General features: G+C 39.2%; 1 protein-coding gene across 1 annotated transcript in view; it reads right to left on the reverse strand.

Moving 5' to 3' along the window:
* Nucleotides 1-21,458, reverse strand: part of LOC133983851 (ankyrin repeat and IBR domain-containing protein 1-like) — a 42,333-nt gene that overhangs the window by 9,039 nt on the left and 11,836 nt on the right. Inside the window, exons 7-17 of the mRNA XM_062423062.1 lie at nt 20,083-20,171; nt 19,856-20,000; nt 19,253-19,419; nt 16,437-16,525; nt 10,641-10,771; nt 6,907-7,041; nt 6,261-6,347; nt 5,812-5,878; nt 3,634-3,779; nt 2,967-3,145; nt 2,737-2,788 (exon numbers count right to left, since the gene is read on the reverse strand). Of these exons, the coding sequence (XP_062279046.1) occupies nt 2,737-2,788; nt 2,967-3,145; nt 3,634-3,779; nt 5,812-5,878; nt 6,261-6,347; nt 6,907-7,041; nt 10,641-10,771; nt 16,437-16,525; nt 19,253-19,419; nt 19,856-20,000; nt 20,083-20,171 (1,287 nt within the window). The remainder of the gene's footprint in view (nt 1-2,736; nt 2,789-2,966; nt 3,146-3,633; nt 3,780-5,811; nt 5,879-6,260; nt 6,348-6,906; nt 7,042-10,640; nt 10,772-16,436; nt 16,526-19,252; nt 19,420-19,855; nt 20,001-20,082; nt 20,172-21,458) is intronic.

A 21,458-nucleotide genomic window follows, 5' to 3' on the forward strand; every position in this document is an offset into this window, starting at 1 on the left:
AAAACTAGTCTTAAAACCCATTTTTATTCCTTGGCTTTCAACCATGCATGAGACTCTGCTCCTGTTTTAGTGTTTTATGGTTTGTTTTTAGTTGTTGTTTTATTGTTTTTAATTAGTTTTAAAAACAATAAACAATTATTTTAGTATTTATTTCTTGTTAATTGTTTTATGTTCCTGTGTTGTTTTATTTATTTGTGTACAGCACCTTGTTTCAGCTGTGGTTGTTTTAAAGTGCTTTATAAATAAAGTTGAGTTGAGTTGAGTTGAGTATACTGTATCATATAATTATGATGATTTTAGCCTCTGAAATGAAATGCAGCGTGCATGCATTAGCGTTCCCTATTCACAGATAAACTGTCCAACAGTGTAACTATTAAGGTGAGATGCAAGTATAAGATTACTGCATCTCCTGTAATATTAATTATCATTATTATTAGTAGTAGTAGTAGTAGCAGTAGTAGTAGTAGTAGTAGTAGTAATAGTGTGGTTGATGTTGTTATTAATAGTATTATTATTATACTTTATTTGTATAGCACTGTTCAAAATCTAGTTACTGGATGATCCCCCGCTACACCTTGGCTAATATAGGATTAAGCATTCATCATTCATTGATCTTCTCCTGTGCCAGTCCCATCCAGGCCTTAAAAATAAAAACTTTAAAATCAATTCTAAAACACACTGGTAATCAGTGTAATGAAGCTAAAATTGGGGTTTTATGAACTCTTTTTGTTAGAATTCGTGACAAGCCTGTGCTGCATTTGAATTAACTGAAGTCTGGAAAGATTATGTTTGCTTAAGCAGGGGTAAAGGGAGTTACAGTAGTCAAATGGGATGTTCTGAGTGCATGAATGACACTTTCAGGCTCTTGGGAGACAGAAAGACAGAAAGGGCCGAAACTTAGAGATTCTGCATAACTGGGCGAAACAAAATTCGACAATTGTTTTAACATGTTGGTTGAAATGAAAGAGTATTATCAAAATGGAAACCAGCTAGAGGTGGTACTGGTGAGTTGTAATTATGTGTGGTGTCTGGTTGATAATGACCATTTTGATTGATTTTTCTGCATTCAGTTGAATATATTTATTCGACCGCCAGATTTGAGTTTGAACAGAGAAAATCAATTGATTGTTACTGGTGGGGTCAAAAGAGAAATAAAGCTGTGTGTCATCTGCGAAACAATGGAAACTAATACTGTTACTGTGTATTATGGGTCCTAGTGGTAACATGTAGATGGAGAAAAGCAGGGAGCCAAGCATTGACCCCTGAGGTACTCCACAAAGCAGAGATTCTGAGGAAGATGTGCAATCACCAACAGCAACATTAATGGCGCTTTTCCACTACACCGTTCCAGCACGACTCGCCTCGACTCGCCTCGGTTCTTTTTGCGTTTCCACTAGGGAAAGTACCTGGTACCTGGTCCTTTTTTAGTACCTGCTCTGGTGAGGTTCCAAGCGAGCCAAGCTGGTACTAAAATGTGACGTCGACACACTGCTGGCCGCTGATTGGTAGTTGTTGCTGGAAGAGTCATGAGCTGTCCCACACAAGAATCAAACCCGGCATTTTTAAATACCGGCAGCAGCGTTACAACCATAGTTACAGCCATACGGCTCAATTTTCTTGCTTTGTGTGAAACAAAAAGCCACATACAGCAGCAAGTACACCACTGCCTCAATGTCCTCCATTGTTTATGTGTTTTGTGTCGCGTATAAAACAAAGTCACGGCAGTTTCGCGGAGACGTGCTATGACGACCCCGCCCACGTTGAGTAGGTACTTTTTTGTAATGGAAAAGGAACCGTGCCGAGTCGAGGCGAGTCGTGCTGAAACTGTGTAGTGGAAAAGCGCCATAAAAGTCTTATTTGGGAGATATGAGTTAACACTGTTTAAGATACTCAATTAAAATCGGATGATCTGTGGTATCAAAGGCTGCAGTGAGATCTAAAAAGATTAAAATAGAGAGTGGCTAGAGTGCGCTGCAAAAAGAAGATCACTGAGCACTTTGAGGAGTGCAGTCTCTGTGCTATGGCCCACTCTAAAGCTGGATTGAAATCAAACAGCTAATTTCTGGTCATAAATGATATTACCTGTTCTACAACTATTTGTTCCAGTACCTTGGACATGAATTCAAGTTTGAAGATGGGACGAAATGATAGTAGGGCCTAGTGAGGGTTTTTTGAGAATGGACTATTGCAGGCTTAAAATGACTGGGGACAGTGTCAACTGTGAGAGAGGAACTGATTATGATTGAAATAAAAGGACAGACTAACTGCAGGCCTTCTTTAAAGAAGCCGATGGGAAGGATATCAATTATATGTTCATAAGTAATTAACTAGTTGAACTTCCTCTTTCTTTGTTTCAGAGCTGAAATATGGGTATTAGTCTTTTTTGATAGTTTGGCACCTTTTTGCTGTGTCATCACCGTTCAACCAGTAGTTAAATTACCAAAACACAAATACAAATTCTAGACATAACCTCTTAATTTTTCTATCAGAGTGCACCAGAATGATGCATTTGACTTATTGTACAAGATTTTCTTCCGGGGAGCATGCCGCCGGACCCCCTAGAGGGTCTGACTGAGACCCCCAACACCATAGTCTCTCAAAATTCTATGGGAAACACTGGATATGTTATCGGAAAATTAAGATCCATCTGATCTCTGTCAGTCCATATTACATGGTGCAAAGCATAGTTGACAGTTGAGTTGACATTGGAGACAAATGAAAACTTGTTTTGGTTACCTCAGGTGATGCGAAGCCTAAATATTCCCAGTCCCATGTTCCACCAGCAAAACTGCAAGTGAGCAGGACACAGAAAGTAGTTTTTGTCAGTATGTGATTAATTGCTGAAATTTTACATCTAATTAGTCACTTTTGATGATTTCAAACTATAGTAGTTTGATATCATGGCACTGAGTTTCACTGTGAGGGTTAGGTTGATACATTTAGTGAGCTGCACATCTGTATGTTACCTGCGCCTGGGGGCATCAGGAGAGTCATTGGGGGCCACTCCCCTCGCTACTGAGGCTAGGAACTCCTGTCTCTTCTGTTGAACCAGACATGCTGCACGGATTATCTTGTGGCGTGGGGTCCGCAGGTAAGGCCGGTTAACCTTTTGTGCTAGGTCCTCAGTCACCATCTCCAAGTCCGTCTGAGGACAGAGAGTGAGATTTTCTTTCTTTCTTTAGGAAACTCTGTGAGTTAAGTGAATAAATACACAATTTCAAGTTATACTTTGTCTCACAAAATAACCCTAAACTGGGATATTCAAGGACAGAGAGACAAAGTAGAAGTACCCCTAAAAGAGGTTACTGTGTATGTGTCCACTTTAAATACTGTATTAATTTTACAAGCCTTTACAAAATTGTAAGACCTCTGGGATCATTGCCCATTTATTTTAAAGTAAAATTTAACAGCCACAACCTAAAAGACAGCAGGTACAGTACATATATTCTGTGTTTACACTGGTGTTCATTAATTATATAACAAGATATCTTTAACTAGAAGCTGAGATGTGCAGGCATAACTGGGGCAGATTGTGAATATCATGAGGTAGAAAGCTTTACTCCCATATCTCCAATGGCCCATATAAGACTGGTTGCTGTGAACGCTGTTTTTTTTAATAAGAGGGACTGAAACCTGCATAAGCTCGTAGATCTCTTTCTTTGTGCTTTTGGGCTCCAGAAAGAACCCATAAGGATAAGAGCACTTGAGGATGCGGCGAGTCTTTAGTAGCTCCAGGACTGCATCTTCAATAAATGTAGTGTCAGGTGGACCTCCTTCCCCTGTGAGACAGAGTGAGAGAGAATCAGATAATAAAATTGAATATCTGCTTCACTTTTGCGGAATATATCCCTATTTCAGCCTAAATTACTCACACATCTAAGCAGATCAGTACAAAATGATGAGAAAGTAAATCAGTAGTACAATCCGAGAACAAAGCATATGAAAGAACAGCTCCATTGTGCTATATCCATTGTAGACAATGTTCTTCTAAATTACAATCAGTTGTCTAACTTAATGGGGAGGGAGGGGCAGAAACTCCGGGGCCTTAGTGAACTCTGAACCTTAAACATTTAGGGCCCCATCTTGCAGTCGACGCACAGCGGATGGCGGGCGTGGCGCATGTGTCTTTGTTAGTTTCCCCCAGCGCAGTTGTCATTTTCTCGCCCTGCGCCCACGTTGTCTAAACAACAAATGCACTTGCAACAGTCTGTGTGCCTATGGGTGTGTTGGTCTCAAAATGAGGTGTGGTCAGGCGCATTGGTGGAGCGTTTCTATTTTGAGGCAGACACTGTGCCTGTTACAAACTAAAGGGCGTGTAGCAGCACACAAACATGCAAAACATCACAAATAAAAGGACCACAATGTGAATTCGTAATATGATGTACATCAACATATTAAAAAAAAGTCACAATGACGTGCCACTATGTATCAGAATCATTCAATCGCAGTAATGATCAATGAAACTGTCAATGTAGTCATGTGACCAATCCTGGTAAATCAAGGTGACAGCGCGCCTGGATATTAAAAGGAATGGGAGATGACACTCTGATTGGTTTACCGCATGTTACGCCCAAAACACGCCTATGATTAATGAGGGGACTTAGGTCTGACCCTTTTAGACCATGCGCCTGGCGCAGTGACCATTTTTCCGCTGTTAAAATAGCAAAAGTGGATTTGGAAACGCCCAAACGCACTTGCAACACGCGCTTCACGCCATGCGCTATAGATCGTTAAAATAGGGCCCTAAATGGTTCCTGATGGTATACATTCTTTTGGATCCTTGGTGACTGTCATGTTCCTTATAAAAATTCAAAAAGTGTACACCTTGGTAGTGAGTAAGCTATACTTTTAAATGACCAAAAGAAAACAATTATCAGAATGCTCAAACTGAGCCAACAAAATCCTCTATTTTTTAAATTTTAATTAATGGAACTCAGATTCAGATAAGGATCAAAATGGATAAGTGATAGTCAATCATTGTTGATGGTGATTCTTGGAGAATGAAACCTGTGTGCAAATATACTGTGCAGGAAATACTTATACTTTCAACTAGGGCTGGGCAATATATCAATATTATATTGATATCGTGATATGAGACTAGATATCGTCTCAGAATTTGGATATCGTAATATAAAGATACGGCAGAAGTGTTTCTTTTCCTGGTTTCAAAAGCTGCATTAAAGTAAAATGATGTAATTTTCTGAACTTACCAGATTGTTCTAGCTGTTCTATTATTTACCTTTTACCCACTTCATCATTATATCACATTACTGATGATTATTTATCAAAAATCTCATCGTGTAAATATTTTGTGAAAGCACCGACAGTCATCTCGACAATATTGTTGTGATATTGATATCGAGATATTTGGTAAAAGATATTGTGATATATGATTTTATCTATATCGCCCAGCCCTACTTTCAACTGAGCCAGAATCATGACCACTGAGTTATGGCTATTTCTCTGTCAGCCAGCAGCCAGACTTACAAAAGCAATAAGACTGCAATCAGAGCCTGCTGACATTTAGACTGAGTGTTGTGGAACATGGTTATGCTAAACAGCTTGTAATTGCCTATACAGATGGGGTTTAAAGGGCTCTAGACAAAGCTTATTCACAAAGTACAGCTTTTCTGTGATTTAGACATGCCTGCTGAATAATAACTATACTCACTGTTGTTAATACATTATTAAAATGTGTTTTGGCTCCCTCCTGCCTACTTCCCAAAGCTCAATATCACAGGACTAGATTAAGATACGTATGTCTAAATGTGTAATAAAGATTGACACTGTTATGGCAGACTGCACACTCACTTCCACTAAGGGCTCGACTGAGCTGCTCCATCTTCTCTTTGGCTGTTTTCAACAGGCGCTGCTCCAACTATTGTGAGGGAGACAGAAGCTGTTTTAATGTGGAGGAAAACATTTCTTGAAAAGACTGCCCGACCAAAAAAAGGAGAGAATGCCAAAATGTGAGGCTACATAAATGAACACATTTCGGAGCAGCATACATTTTTTAATCAAGGGACTAACACCAACCATCAAAAGTAGGATGTTTTTCAGTAATATTGTAGATGGACATAAGAAATAAATACTTGCATTCATCATTCTACAGTATATTGCAATATAAAGCATGCCAACCTATGAGGCCATGAGCCAATTGTACAATGAATGTCAAGTTCCCGCTGGCTATATCCACTACTTGACTTTTTGTACACTATGCAAAGCAGACACCATTGGAAGGCAAAACCAGTCTTGTTTACCTGATAGCTGTGCTCATGGTTCTTGAAGCGTGTGTAGTAGTGCATGAAGCGGTCGAGTTCCTGAAAGCTCTTGTGCTTCTTCTCTGCCTGCAAAACCGTGATGAGACACCAGTCACAGTCAATAAACTACTGAGCTATGTTGTTCCCCCTTACAGAATAAAGTGTGGGTAATCTGGTTGAGAGCAGTCAAAATAAGTGAGGAGTGCAACAGATGAAATCAGTACTGAAGACTGAGAATGAACTTCTTTTCACCTTTGTTGAAGGTGGGCGGAATTGATCGTGAATGTCTCCATGATCAAAAGTCTAGACTTAATCTGTGGGGATGGGGGTGTATGTGTTTTTTTTCAGTGTATTATGGCAGAAACAACTGCAACCACTCAACTTTATCTATTATCATTTATTATTAGCTATTGTTACTGTGAAGTCCAAATTTGTAAACGGGACATTTAGCTGCTACCACTCTGCTTCTTAATTGTGTTAAGTTTAATTAGAGGAATAGCTGAGCTGTAGTAGTGTGCTGCAACTACGTGTGAGTCCCCCCATCACCTGATCACACTGGGTAGGATTTTTATGATTTAATACAACCACAGGATGATCTGACAATATAGACAAATGCCCAATCCAGTGTATATGTAAGGTTGTGTACCTCTTCAGTCATCTCTTTGGACTGCTCCTCCACCTGTTGGATGACTTCATAGCGGGTACAGCGATAGTAGCCTCCTGTAGATGAGCTATGCTTTTTCCACTCCTCCAGACAGATCCAGCAGAAGTCATACTTACACTACAGAAGAACATGGAAATATTACATTTTGTTAAATCTATTCTGGTCAGCTGTGGCATCAAAATTAAATCAACACTGATGTCATTTACATTTTATGACATCTTAAAAAACATTCAGTACGTAAATAACATGTCACAATATGTGAAAAGATGATTAAAATCATTCTTCTCCACAGTCACATGTAAGGATATGAAAGTTTATTTTACATCAAGTTTAAATGAAAAAATCTTTTTACATCCCTTTTGACTGCTCTCTCGAAAAGAAACAAATTAAAATGAAAGGTGAAGGAGTCCTCAAGAGTCACTAAAACTGTAACCCAGGACTCAAGATCTACTTACCTGTCCCATTTCTATCTCAATTTTCTATCCATCTATTCTCTCTCTCTGCTCTTTTTGTTTAGTTTTTTTTAAATAAATGACAGCAAGTGAAAGAGGACACGGACATTGTTTGAAGCTTGCGGTGAATTCCTTGTAGCCTGCTGCCACTAGAAAGCACTCAGACATTTGAGATCAGCAACTCCCATTGGGTATTGTTGAACAACAAAACACTACAGCCAATCCAATTCGCAGCCTATTAAGGAGTAAGTGATTTCTCTCCCTATGCCACAAGCACTTCTGTGGGTGACAAAATAGCCAAAGCAACACAAAACCCCAAAGGCTGAGACCTCTGTTGTCCTGGAAACACTATGTTTACATGACACTTCAGAAAAAAATCAATACAAAGTAAAAAATGTGAGAGGGTGGATGAATGGAAGGACAGAGACACACATCTGAAATGGAGAGACTTAAGATTAAAAAAGTGAGAAGCCACACCGGAGGGAAGGAAATGGCAATGGAAAGACAAAGAGGTGTTCCTTGGCAACACTGAGTCTTGTGTTTCCAAGCAACAGAGCCATTTCTTACCAGGTAATAATAGGTCGAGAGGCTGAGCCCTGCATGGCCTCTCAGCTTGTGAAAACTGCTCTATACCCCCCAAACTAATCTCCATCTCTAGTCAGCCTCTTTAACCAGGATGGAGACAGTGACAGGGCTGTCACAGGGACAAAAACAGCCTGGCTGTACTACTGCACCATGCTCCTTTCATGGCCTGCCCTTCAGCGACAGCGATAGTTACAGAGTCACAGTCAGGCAACATGACTTTGTGTCATTATCAGTCTCACACTCTGTCCCTCCACTACTGACTAGAGTGTCTTTTTTCTTCTATCTTAGTCACCTCTGTATTGTTCTTTTTCTTGTCCACTTCAGTAAGATAGAAGACTAAGTGAATAACTAAGTGGCTACCCAGCTGTTTGATGGGTTGTTCGTATCAAAAGACACTTTTAAAACAAAACAGAAAGTTTTTATATTGAATAGAAAAAATAGGCTTGACAATAGGCTTGAATGCAATTAGAAATTGGACAAGCTTATTATATGCTGAAGACCAGAGCCAGCAATATCAGTTATTTAACACAAGAACTGTGTTAAATTATATTATTAAATATTACTATTACAATCATTTTATTGTGAATGTCAAAGAAGTCCAATCTAAATGATAACCCAAAAGACTGTTATAACAATAACACAGACAACAGAAAATCTTGTGTAATGAGCGAATGTTGCCCCAAAGTGAATAACCAATAGCAAATTTGTCTGATGTGCTATGTGATATTTTAAAGTTAAATAAGCCATACCATCACAAGAATTCAAAAATTTTACAACACAACAAAACTTGCCCTACAGTAAAATACTTAATTAGCCTAACTTTTAGATCTTTTACTTCCACAAGACTTCTGAAGTTTCAAGGTAGCAGCCTTTCACTTGAATAAGTCACAACAATCATTTGCATGCTGCTAAGGTGAACTGTATGCTGGTATTGACCGCTCTTCTTCCCTCCGTGTGTAAACCCATTTCCCTAGTGATGCTCCCACCCCAACCTTAGTTAGTTAAACCTTAATTAGGTTTAGCACCATAGGCAAGGTACTGACTTCAAACCAGCATGCTCAAATCAAGTTACAAAATGCAGCTTTTTATCCTAACACAGGAGGTATGTAGTCCACATGCAGACCACATACAATAAGCCAATCACAGGAAACTGATCAAACATGAATGGATGAATGCATACTACACATACATACAATAACATAAATAAGCTCCACTAATTGACCCCTTTATATGCCTTATAATATAAAACTGCAGGATGGAGCAACAACAACATACTAAAGATGAATGCTACTTTCACAGCTGGCATGAATGTGCTCTGCAAATTTGATGGCCGCCTGCCAAATAGATTATGAAGCATCTTGTGTGTAAACTTGACATTTTCTTTTGCTTGGTGGAAGGTGAAAGCTCATGGAATACCCAGAGTGAAAAAGGTTCAAAGCACGGCTGTGCAATTTTCATAGCAATCTGCACATTAGATTCTGACAATTTTTCTATAAAAATGGAAATTATGGGCCGATAGTGAATTATGGCCTGATGGTGAGAAGCCAAGGTAAAGAGTGCTAGAGAGCTTTGACCAGACGGACCATCACTGAACACAAGTTGAAGGCTACCTGCACATTATAGGTGCTCGGGCTAGACAACAAATCACACATGTGTTAGCGGTTTGATTTAATGGGATAAACAGTAGTTTAGTTTTTTATTTTATTGTTTTGATACTTGAGTACATAATTTAATAAATGCAGAAAATACACATTGATAGCAAGATAATTCTGTAATAATTATTGGGATATTCATTTTGTACATATCGCCCACCTTATATGCTGATGGTAACAATAGTACTTCACTCTTTTATCTCGCCATCTCACACACACACACACACACACACACACACACACACACACACACACACACACACACACACACACACACACACACACACACACACACACACACTTTTCTTTATATCCTTGAGGACACTTGTTGACGTAATGCATTCTCAAGCCCCTTACCCTAAACTTAATTATCACAACTAAATGCCTAAACTCAACCCTTACCACAAAATGAACCTACACCCAAGTTGTGAGGACCGGCGAATATGTCCTCACAACTTTGGTTTTCAAATGAAATTGGTTCTCTAAAAGGTAGAAAGACAGGCGTGCACACACACACCAATTCCCACCATCATGGTATTAAATATTTGAAAAATGACTGCAATGGAGGCATATCTACAAATGGCTGTGGTGCCCCAGTATATTTCTTTTACTCGTACAATCAACAAGAATAGTAGCAAAATGCAACAAATGCAAATGTCTCCCCCTCCGGAGCCTGGCCCTCGCTGTATCCACAGAAAATTGTAAAGGTTTCAAAATTCAACCATTATTGAAAATACAGTGTCTGGGAAATGGGGAAATTACACATGTACGCACAACATCACAGCAGAACAGGCATAATGCAGTCGATGTATTTTTAAGTGATGCCAAAGCACTGCATATTGCTGTTTTCAATAAAGCAGCAATTACTGAGTGATAAGCTCTGAACAAGCCATAAACCAGTCACCAAGGCCAAAATGTGTCAAAATCTTGATTTTTTTAAGGCTATTTTGTGAATTTAAATGTAAAAAGTTGTGGACAGATTGTTCATCAGAAAACAGTCTACCAATTACAGGTAAGGGAAACTTACCTTAGCACACTGCATGTGGTTGCAGCCCTCATTTTTCTGTATTGGAGACTTGCAGTTGGCGCAGGGTTTGGAGTTAGTGAGCAACCATAAACAGTTGGCTGCATCCTCATAAGCTTCGCTCACACCAGCCACTTAAATAGGAGGAGGGGGAGATGAACAGAATAAATAAAAGCATAATGAGACAGAATGAGAATGGCTGTTACCACAGTGTCTAAACAGACCACTGCACTGAGTGGGAAAGTGTTCTGCCTGGATAATGTGTATTGCTTATATGCATTAGTCAGGCATATACACGTCTCTTAAGATGTTCACGCACACAAACAGAATAATTGGCTATTTTTAAATCATCTCTGATGCGCTGTTTGACATAATATTATTAATAATTATAACTTTATTTGTATATAACTTTCAAAGCTAAGAGCACAAAGTGCTTTCCATAGACAGCACAAACAAATAAAACAAATATAAAAATAAAAACACAAGAAAATAAATAAATCATCCAAAAGGTAGACCAAGTGAAACAATTAAAATAAACTTACAATCAGGTGGCTGCACAACAGAGATGTATTATGTAAACACATAAGACTAGCTGTGAAGCGAAACGGCAAGTCTGTAGAAATGTGTCTTTAGACAGGTTTTAAAAGCCAAAACAGTGTCAGCAGACCAAATACTAACTGGAGGACTAATCCAAAGCTGAGGTGCCCCTGCTAGTTGGACACATTAAAATAAAGTCACATGACATATTGTTTTGACCAGAAGAAGCCAGTTAGTAGCCCAGCATAACCAATTTTACTTAAATCGAACACAAGTCAGACACCAAGAAACTGACTACAGCAAAAAGCCCGCTCTATCTGAGCCCGGTGCATGTCTACAATCACAGTATTCCTAATATCTTTTAATTCATGTTATGCTCACAAACAGCAATTTTTCTGAATGATCTGTTTGTGTTACCTAGGCCATTGGCAATGCCAAGATGCCGCCTACAGAGAGAGAGACAAAGCATGTATGTGTCAATGGCCATCACTGTGAAATGCTGTATCATAATGTGTAACTGTGGCCTTTGACTAGAATTTTTATTCAGAATGCGCTACTGCTATTACAAGTTCATTGTATGACAACAAAAGGTTATAGGCTACATTTAGGCCATTCACAAGGCAAGTCACTGACAATAACAATAATATTTTACAATTTCTGGTCACTATAATTACTGCTCACTATAAACCACCAAAGCCCATATATTGTTACTTATGTTTTGAGTCACAATTTCAAAACTTTAGGCCAGTGAATGAACACATGTGTTTCAGTCCTGACTTCTCTCCTCTTTTTCTCCTCTGCCTTGTTTCCGAAGTGCAGATGAGGACAGGGTTGATGATGAGGATGGTGAAGATTACATGCCAGGGCCACCAACATCCATCACTTCTCGCCCCTCTCAATCACGACTAGGCTGCTCTACTCGACGCATGCCAGAACCCCTTTCTCAGCCACAGCCTCCCCTTCCTGTGTCAGAGTCCATCCTCCTCAGCCAGAGTGTGCTATCTTTACATTATACTAGTTTATATATACTGTAAGTTTATTGCATGACAAAAAAGCTGGTCACTGTTATTACCACCTCTCACTATATATTGTTACTTTTGTTTTGAGTCACAATTTGAAAACTATAGGGCAGTGAATTAATACATTTGTATTTGTTTTTTCTCTTATGTCTTGTTTCCAAAGTGAAGATGAAGATGATGAAGATAATACAAAAGGGCCAACAACAAAGTCAGCACATCCAATGAAGTGCTGTTGAGGTGTGTCTTGGAGAGTGAGACAGCAGGGAGAGGGAAAAGAAGATGGGTGGCATGAAGGTGAGGAGAGAGGTAAAAGACCAGACCCACTAAGGTTCTTGTCCATCGGGGAGCCAGGCCCTCCCTGGACATCACCACCTTATGGTCTCCCCTCTCACTTTTCAAGTTGTTTTTTAGCACCTCTGTTGTCTGCACCATCATCGCAAAACATGAATGCAACTGCTGCCAAGCATACTAGCTTGGAATTAGTTTGGAAACTAATTTCTGCATTTTCTTAGCCATTATCCTCTTCCTAAAGCTTATAAAACGGCATGATGGGTTGGGACTATTGGAAAAAGCAATGGCCCTAGAGCTTCAAATTCCCTGGCAATACAATGACATGGGATCTCTTTGAATCTATCGTATGGGCCCTGCACTTGTGCAACCAAGCACAAGACAAGGCCAACAACCATGAGAGGAACAGTGCAGAGTATGATAGACTGTTCAAGATCAAGCCCCTGTACACCAAGATAGTGCATTCCTGCAAAGTACATTTCCAGCTTTATCAGAACATGGATGAAAGGATGCTGTGTTTAAGGCTTGCATAAGTATGAGTCAATATATTAAGGCAAAGCCCACAAAAGGAGGGTACAAAATATATGTGCATGCAAACTCAACGGACTACAGAAGGAATTTTTGTGTCTACAGTATGAGGGGAGGAGTGTGCATGTTCCAGGCCAGGGTTTGACTTACACTTCAGTAATGGACCTTTTGACTTTCCCTCTCCTTGGTTTGGACTACACACTTTTTGTTAACAATGTCTATTCTGGCACTACCCTCTTTGAGGAATTGTCCAGATAAAACACTGGTGCATGAGGGACAATCAGACAAAACCGGATTGGATTTCCAAAGGCCTAACAGAATGACCAACCAAAAAATGCAGAGATATGTGGTGGATACGCTAAAACAAATTTCTGTTTGTAAAATGGATGGACACACTTGAAGTGACCATTTGATCTACTGTGCATGAAGCATTCTACGGACAGTCTGAAAGAGGAGAATGAAAGACGCTAGTGTGTGGCAAACCAAGAATGTGACCATTTCTGACTTGTTTTAGAGTATCATTAACTACAACGACTACAGAGCATAATTGGTGCTGTGGATCTGTGTGATGCTTTGATTGGCTATTACAGTGCGTACCACAAAATTATGAAATAGTACAAGACCTTCTTTTACAAGGAACTATACAAAAAGAAGAACAATCCCACAATGAAAAGGCCATTTACCCAGAACCACTTCAGGGAGAAGCTATATGCAGAATTGGTGGAGTTTACCAAAGCCTCAACACCGCCTCCACCAACAATACCAACCATCTGGGTGCCTGCATACCTTGGAGACGATGCTACCCAATCCAGGGTGAGTACTGCAAGAGATGTCAGGATACTGGCATCAAAAGAGTGAAGAAACCTATGTACCACCAATTTGTGGATGGGGGAGGAGGGAGTAGGGATCGATCTGATGAGATGGGGCAAGCAGTGAAGTGGATCAATTCCAGAATGAAGTATCAGACCTTAGGAGGCATCTGTTACCTGGTCGTACTTTAGTGGTACTTTGCTTAGTACACACCAGGCCAAGTTTGCTGTGGGTGCAGCAGAAATGGCAGGCACAATAACCAAACTGTGAAGTTGCAATCATGTAAGATATTGAATCTGTTTGCCAACTGAATGTCTTGTGATAAAGGAGAGTGAGAGGCACACCTTCCACCACATTTCCTCCTGCCAATCACAGTCCATGGTTCTGGCACCTGTGGGGTAGAGTCGAAGGGAGCCTTGCGTTTTATTCCCAGTAGGACCCATTGATCATTGGACTGGGTTGGAATGGTATTTATGTACAGGATGGTTGAATCCAAGTCCCCTGCTGCAGCTGCCAGTTCAATACCAAAGGACACCAAGGTATAGAGAAGCTTCTTGTCTTCCAATATCTGATACAGTGGTCCAGCTCAGCGATCATCGCAATTGACGCAGATGCAGCTATGACAGTCACATTAAGTGATTATCATATCTTGCTTATCTAGTATATGATGTCAACCCCCCCGGAAAAATGTTAGTTCCCCCAAAAGACATGATATCGTTGGCACACTGGCATTAGGCAATTAGACAGTAACAGTCATGTTTTATTGCTTTGGAGGACTGCAGGTTGGTTGTGCGTGACAGGTACGACTGCACCACTTGTACATGTTGTTCGTACCTAAGAGAAAATCCGCAATACGAGAAAATTGGTAAATGCGGCAAATCCGCGTAAATCACCGGTACGCATGGTTTAAGAACGAATCTGTGCGTACGAGTGGTTTTTGCATCTGGCCCAATGTTTGTCCTTAGTCTTGCACGATCATTTTAATGTGATACAACTCGGAAAAGCTAAATAAAATCACATATCTGTGAGTAGATCAGGCTGATGTTGATCAGGCATATGTTGAAACCTTAATAATCCACTAATGTTTCCTAAGAGAGCATAACAACCCACCAACTGTTAAACGGAACCAGAGCTCTGCCAAGATAAAGATAAATGCCAAGATAAAACAGAATATGCGGAAATTGAAGGGGAAGACAAAATAATTGCTTTTATATTTTGACTGTCACATCAACGAACTAGCAATTTGGAAGGACATGGACCATCTTTAATCATCTATTAGATTGCCAACAGTGCAATTACTGCTTCTAAACATTGTTTACTTTCAGTGTGGGTTGTTCATTTTAATTAATAATTTATCATCAACATGGTGGGTTTTAATTGGCTTAGCACTAAACTGTTTGTAATTACCGTGGTTGAGTTCCAAGCAATTTAGCTTCAAATCAATCACTTGACTGCATCACAAAAAATTTGGGTATGTAAGGGGATTGATTAATACACTTTATTATAACAATTTACCACTAGGTAGCTTCATCTAATTCTGAATTTTGAATTTGTTTTTTTTATTGCACGTAAGTAAAAAAAAAAAAAAAAGAAGCACAACACATAATAGAAAAAGAAGAGGTATGGTTAGTTTCTTAAATGATTTTAGACTGGTGGAATTTCTAATGTAATCTGGTAAATGGTTCCAACAGAGGACCTCGGAATGTAGTTATTGGCTGACCATGAATTGTACCAATGACAACAAAATTTGAAAACATACTTGAGTAAATTGTGAATAGACTGAAAAACAACAGATTAAGAGATGGTTTGTATCGAAGATAGGGAGGATGCATAAACATTTGAACAAAAGTGGAACTGGTATAACTCTTGGAAAATGTTATCATTTTGATACACTTTTGCAGAGTGCAGACTTGAATACTTTTGCAATCTTATTGGAAAAAAATGTTATGTGATTTTTCCAAGTTTTTCCAGGTTTTTATCTGTAAGAATTCCTAAAAATGTAGTGACTGAAACCCATTCTAAAATATTATTGGCTATATGTACAGTAGGGTAAGTGATTTTGGTTGTGGTTTTCTAGGCAACATCATGTATGCACTTTTCTTTATGTTGAGTGATAGTTTGTTGGCCTTAAGCTTGCTTTTGATGCATTTGGGTGCTTTTGATGAGGTCATGTATATATTTACATAAATAAGAAATAATAAAGGGCCAAGAATTGATCCTTAAGGGATGCCACAATAAATCAACCTGTAAACAGATGATGAATTATTCCATGATACAATTTGCTTTCTGTGTGATAGGTTGCTTTTGAACCATAACAGTTCAGTTCCACTTAAAACATAAAGAGAGAGCTTCTGTAATAATATGACACGGTTGACTGTATCACATGCTTTCGATAAATCAACAAACACTCCAAGTGTGATTTTCTCTTTGTCCCAGGCTTTAGAGAAGTGTCAACAAGTTTACAAACAAGTTGGTAAAAAGACTGAGTTAGATGATGTTCAAACGTTTAAAAAAAACTAAAATGATTAAACTATGTAATTACTTTGTAAAACCATGTATGAAACAGACTGAAAAACTGAAAAAAAGTTACAGATAGAAAATTAATGTCAATACTCACATTCCTCAGGTCTCATCTCAGAGACTTTCTGCAGCCACAACTTCCAGATCTCACAGTCACAGGGTTCATGGGCCTCACCTTGACACTCCCTGGAATACACACAGACAGGTACAGATACATGTCATGAAGACTGCTAAAAGGAACTCTTCAAAGCAAGCATTCTGTATCTTGATAATACATGGAATTAACACAAAAGATAAACACATCAATCACATAGTGCTGCCAGAGATGCTGTCAAAACTGTCAACCAACATTCATTGGTCCAATCTGCCTTTCAACCAAATGCTTCAAAGGAACAATAAAAGTTGAACCTATATTGCATCCAGCTACATTACTAAATGTCATGTCAACTGAACTATCAAGTGAATTCTCAAGTGAAGATAACAGCCACTCTCAGAAATCATATAGTGCAGTTAGGTAATTAATATGTGTTGGGGTGAGGTAATTGCAAGGATATTTTACAGGGTCCTGGGAGGATGAATACAGAGGACGTGGTGGAGGACTACATAGTATCTGGGCTCTACTCTGTTTAGCATGCTACCAAGCTAGAACACACATGTGTTTATCCACCAGTCTATGCATATAATCCATGACAACATAGTTATAGATTTTAAACTTTCAAGTCAAAAGAATAATTTGATAGTTTGGGAATCAATTTTAATGTCATGATTGTGCATTAGGTACAGAGTACAAGTTATGAGGAGTTTAGTTTAGCTTTGCATAAATGCTGGTATTAGCCAGATCACGAGTAATACCTGGTTTTCACCCAAGAGCTTGATGTCTTCTTAGATGAGGAAATACTCTCAGATTTCTTGAAGGGCTGTTTGTCAAGCTCTCAGAGGGCTGTCATTCATCACCTTTTACTCAACAGTGGCTTCCATCCAGCCACTCTATCATTAAGAATTGATCGATGGAGTGCTGCTTTTTGGAGAAATTGTTCCCAATAGAGCTTCAGAGCTCTCTGTTGAAGTGACCATTGGATTCTTTTTTTCTAGTTGTAGGGTTTGACTGGACACCCAACTCTTACATGAGTCTTAGCGATTTCAAACGTTTTCCATTTCACAGCAATAAAGCACCTGGGAACTTCTTATGATTTTAAAATTATTATAGCCCTAGAGAGGTTTTAATTTTTAATTTTACATAGTGTATTTAAGGAATGGCAAAAAAACCAAAACATGGATGCATCTGTTCATACATAAACACACACGGTTCTAGACAAAGACACCTGATGTTTTTAGTGCTTTTCTGTCAAATATCTCCTGAAATAAGCGTAGCGGACTTCCACTCAAACCAATAAAAAAATGTTTTATTCTTCATGCATCCAAGTGAAGATAAGAACAATAGGATTGTTTTTGGTCTCATTATTCATACATTTCTTCACTTGAAGTTTTCATGCAGCAAAAACAGTAAGACCTAAAAACACCAACGTTGGCACATAAAATTACATTCATAGAACTCAAGGTGGTACTGTAATAATCGAGTTCGCATTTTCACAATTATCTCAAAAATTGCTTGGCCTAGTGTCAAAATTATTTTATCATTTTAATCCCCCAAGTCATCTGCATCTTTTCTCCACTAGTCTTCTCCTCTAAAATTGTCAAATTTTGTGACTTCTTCTCAATTTTCTCAAAATCCTTTCAACATCTCATCAGAAACCACTGGGCCAGTTATCCCAAGTTGTTTAAGAAATTACTTTAGTCAGTTTTGATTATACAAGCAAATCAATTTTTATCGTAATAGCAACAAATGTAGTTATGTAAAATGCGTCTTCACTGAAGGTCATATGCTACATCAAATGTTTCTGAAAGTAGATTTTTATACCTCAACAGAGCACAATCAATTATTTTAAAGAAAAAAGAAAAAAAAGTTCTGCTTTTTGTCACACCTGCCCTTCCTATCTAGAATACTTGAGCGCACAGTCTTTAACGTGAAACAAACTGGCTCTAAGCGGGGTCACTCTACCAAGACTGCACTCCTTTTGGGAATAGATTCACTGAGCTCGGCTATAGCTGCTGGTCAGTCCTCAGCGTTATTGCTGCTAGATCTGTCAGCTGCAGTTAACCACTAAATCCTCCTCTCCATGCTCACTGAGCTTGGTATCTCAGGATCTGCCCTCCTCTGGTTCATGTCCTACCTCTCAAGGAGATCTTTCAGAGTATCTTGGAGGGGAGAAATGCTTATCCACAGGGGTTCCTCAAGGGTCAGTGCTCAGTCCCCTTCTCTTCTCAATTTACACCACCTCACTCAGTGCAATTACCTGCTCCAGTGGTTTCTCATATCATTGCTATGCTGACAATACCCAGCTCTTCCTATTATTCCGTCCAGAAGATCACACAGTTTCGACTTTGATCTCGCCATGGATGAAAGACCACCACCTTAAACTTAACATTTCTAAGACCAAGCTACTTGTCATCCCAGCCAGTCCCTCTATACCACAACAGATCAGTATCCAGCTTGAATCAACCCAACTCATGCCCACTAAGTCTGCCCAAAACTTGGGTACCATGACTGATGATCAACTAACCTTTAAGGTTCACATGGCCTCAATTGCCTGGTCATGCCCTATACAATATGACTAAAACCAAACCCTACCTGTCTAAGCATGAAGCACAACTCCTGGTACAGGCTCACGCATTGACTACTGCAACTTCTTATTGGCAGGCCTCCCCACATATGCATTCAAACCTCCGCAGATGATCCAGAAGGTTATTTGTTTGTTTTCAGTACCCTATATCATTACTATTATAAAGCAAAGACCTACACTTAACATTTCATAAATGTTTTCATATATCTAGGGGATGGCATTGATTACTGACCAGCAGAAAAGGTGGCCCTTGCCACAATCTACAGCAGGAGCCCTAAGTAAGGGAAAGCTTAGAGTGTCAGCAGTGGATGCTCCAGGGCCCTGGGTGTTCAGTCGCACTGCCCGTTCACACCCCACCTGAGGACACCAGCGGATTGCTGGATTGTTCTCCACAAATGCCTGTCAACAGGAGAATAAAAATTAATCAATAGTTCAATAAAAAGAAGTTATTGTGTATTTTTGTGAGGTGTTTTGGTTTAACTACAACTTAATATGGTGTCAATATGCAAAACATAAAAACATACCACATGCATTCATTTGTATTATTCTTATTTCTACCATGACATTTCAAAATTCCTATTTCACAAATGATATCCCCTATAAACACTATGTCACATTAATTTAAACTTTCTACCAGGGGTAAATAAAAAAATGCTTCACAGCAGCTTCATCACTCAACTGGTGTCTACATACAGTGTAGTCTTTTCTCTGCCTTAAAGGTAAACTGCAGGAATCATGCGTTTGTCTTTGTCGGTGATAAGACAATTTCACTATTCTGTATTGAATGCTAATTTTTATAGAAATCTGCAAGTGTCCATTTCTTTCATCTCTCTACCTTGATGTCAAACTGAAGGAAGCGCTTATCCATCTCTCGAGAGACCACACAATCTATGACTTCCACAGGCACAAGCTGATAGCAGTCGAAGGCTGGGCAGAAGATGTTGTGGGCTTCACCCTCTTGGATCTTTAGATTTAGAAACCTGAAGAAACATACATATATTGGAGACAGCAAACTAAGACTTCCTCAAGCCAATTCAAAGACCAAACCTAAATATAACATACCCTTCCCAGCATGCTCTGCAGAACTCATGGCCACAGGACATGTCAACAGGTTCCTCAAAGACGGAGATGGAAGACATGCAGATACCACACTGTCAGACAAAAGAAGAGGTAATATTAGTCTTCAAGATGCAGTCTGTCAGTCTATGTAAATGAATCCTACCATGCAAGACCCTTTTCCGAGTAAGCATTGCCTGAAATTTAACAAGCTAAACAACGAGCTGACAGGGCCATCTTTTCAAAATGTTGTTATGATTCAATTTAAATATTCAAAGGAATGAAATGGCAGGGAAAGTTATGCCCTTAATAAATAGATATTTGAGTGTGTGTAACTACACACAATAATACCCATGGTTTATGAAAAACCACTGTGCCAAAGGCCAGCGCAGGTTAAGATGATGACCTCTCCTTAGAATGTGGCTAAATGATTTTCTCACACACACATACACACAGAAACTTGAGACACACACACACATCCATGTTACAGTGAAAGACTGACCCTAGTAGTGTACTTTAACAATGAAAGTATTGATTTGTGAAAGAGCATAATATGATATAATCAACTGTAACCTTTAAATGGGCCCCTGACTAGACCCCGGTTGATTGGCACAGTTCAAGGCAAGCCTTTTAAGAGCCACATGAAAAGATATTGTCTGACAAGCATAACCTATAATTTCTCATACAGTAATTGATAAATCAAGTCTGTCAGCTTGAGCTACCATCAATCAAAAGGTTAGCTCACAGGCCAGAACACTCTGGATTGAAACATCCACCAAAGGATTACAGGACAGCTCAACAAAAAGATTTTGTCCTCTAAAACTAAACATTTTAGAGACAGACAGGCTGACTTTCCCCAGATTAATGTCAGGTATCAAACACTGCTACTTTAAAGTTTTTGTAGAACACTCTGACTGATTATAAAGATCAGCTTCTCATCATTATTTTGTATACAATTTCTCAAATACTGACCAGGAAAATTACACTTTTCTGCTTACAGCACAGTCCCAACTTATTTTTGGCTGGACCACCACCATAGGGACAGCGAATGTCTGTTCCAGGCTGACTGAGTGAGTCACTGACTGGGTAATGAAGTTACACCATTGGCCGACTGAATGCCACCACTTCCCGTATCTGTTCCAAATTAAAAGCCCTCTAGCATTTCAAACACGGTCCAGCCTTATACTAGGTTGTGACTTAGTCTTGTTTACAAAACAATGCAAACAATGCAACAAACAGTGACTAACTCTAACATCCTCAGCTAGTGGAGTGCTGTGTGCACAAAACAAGAAGAATCACAACAGACATGGATTTTTCTCTTTCTTGGCTCACATTTAGCATAAAGCTGGTAAAGTCTTCAACATTGAAATCTATCTCCATTT

Source organism: Scomber scombrus, chromosome 7 (assembly GCF_963691925.1).
Source record: "Scomber scombrus chromosome 7, fScoSco1.1, whole genome shotgun sequence".
Lineage (NCBI taxonomy): Eukaryota > Metazoa > Chordata > Actinopteri > Scombriformes > Scombridae > Scomber > Scomber scombrus.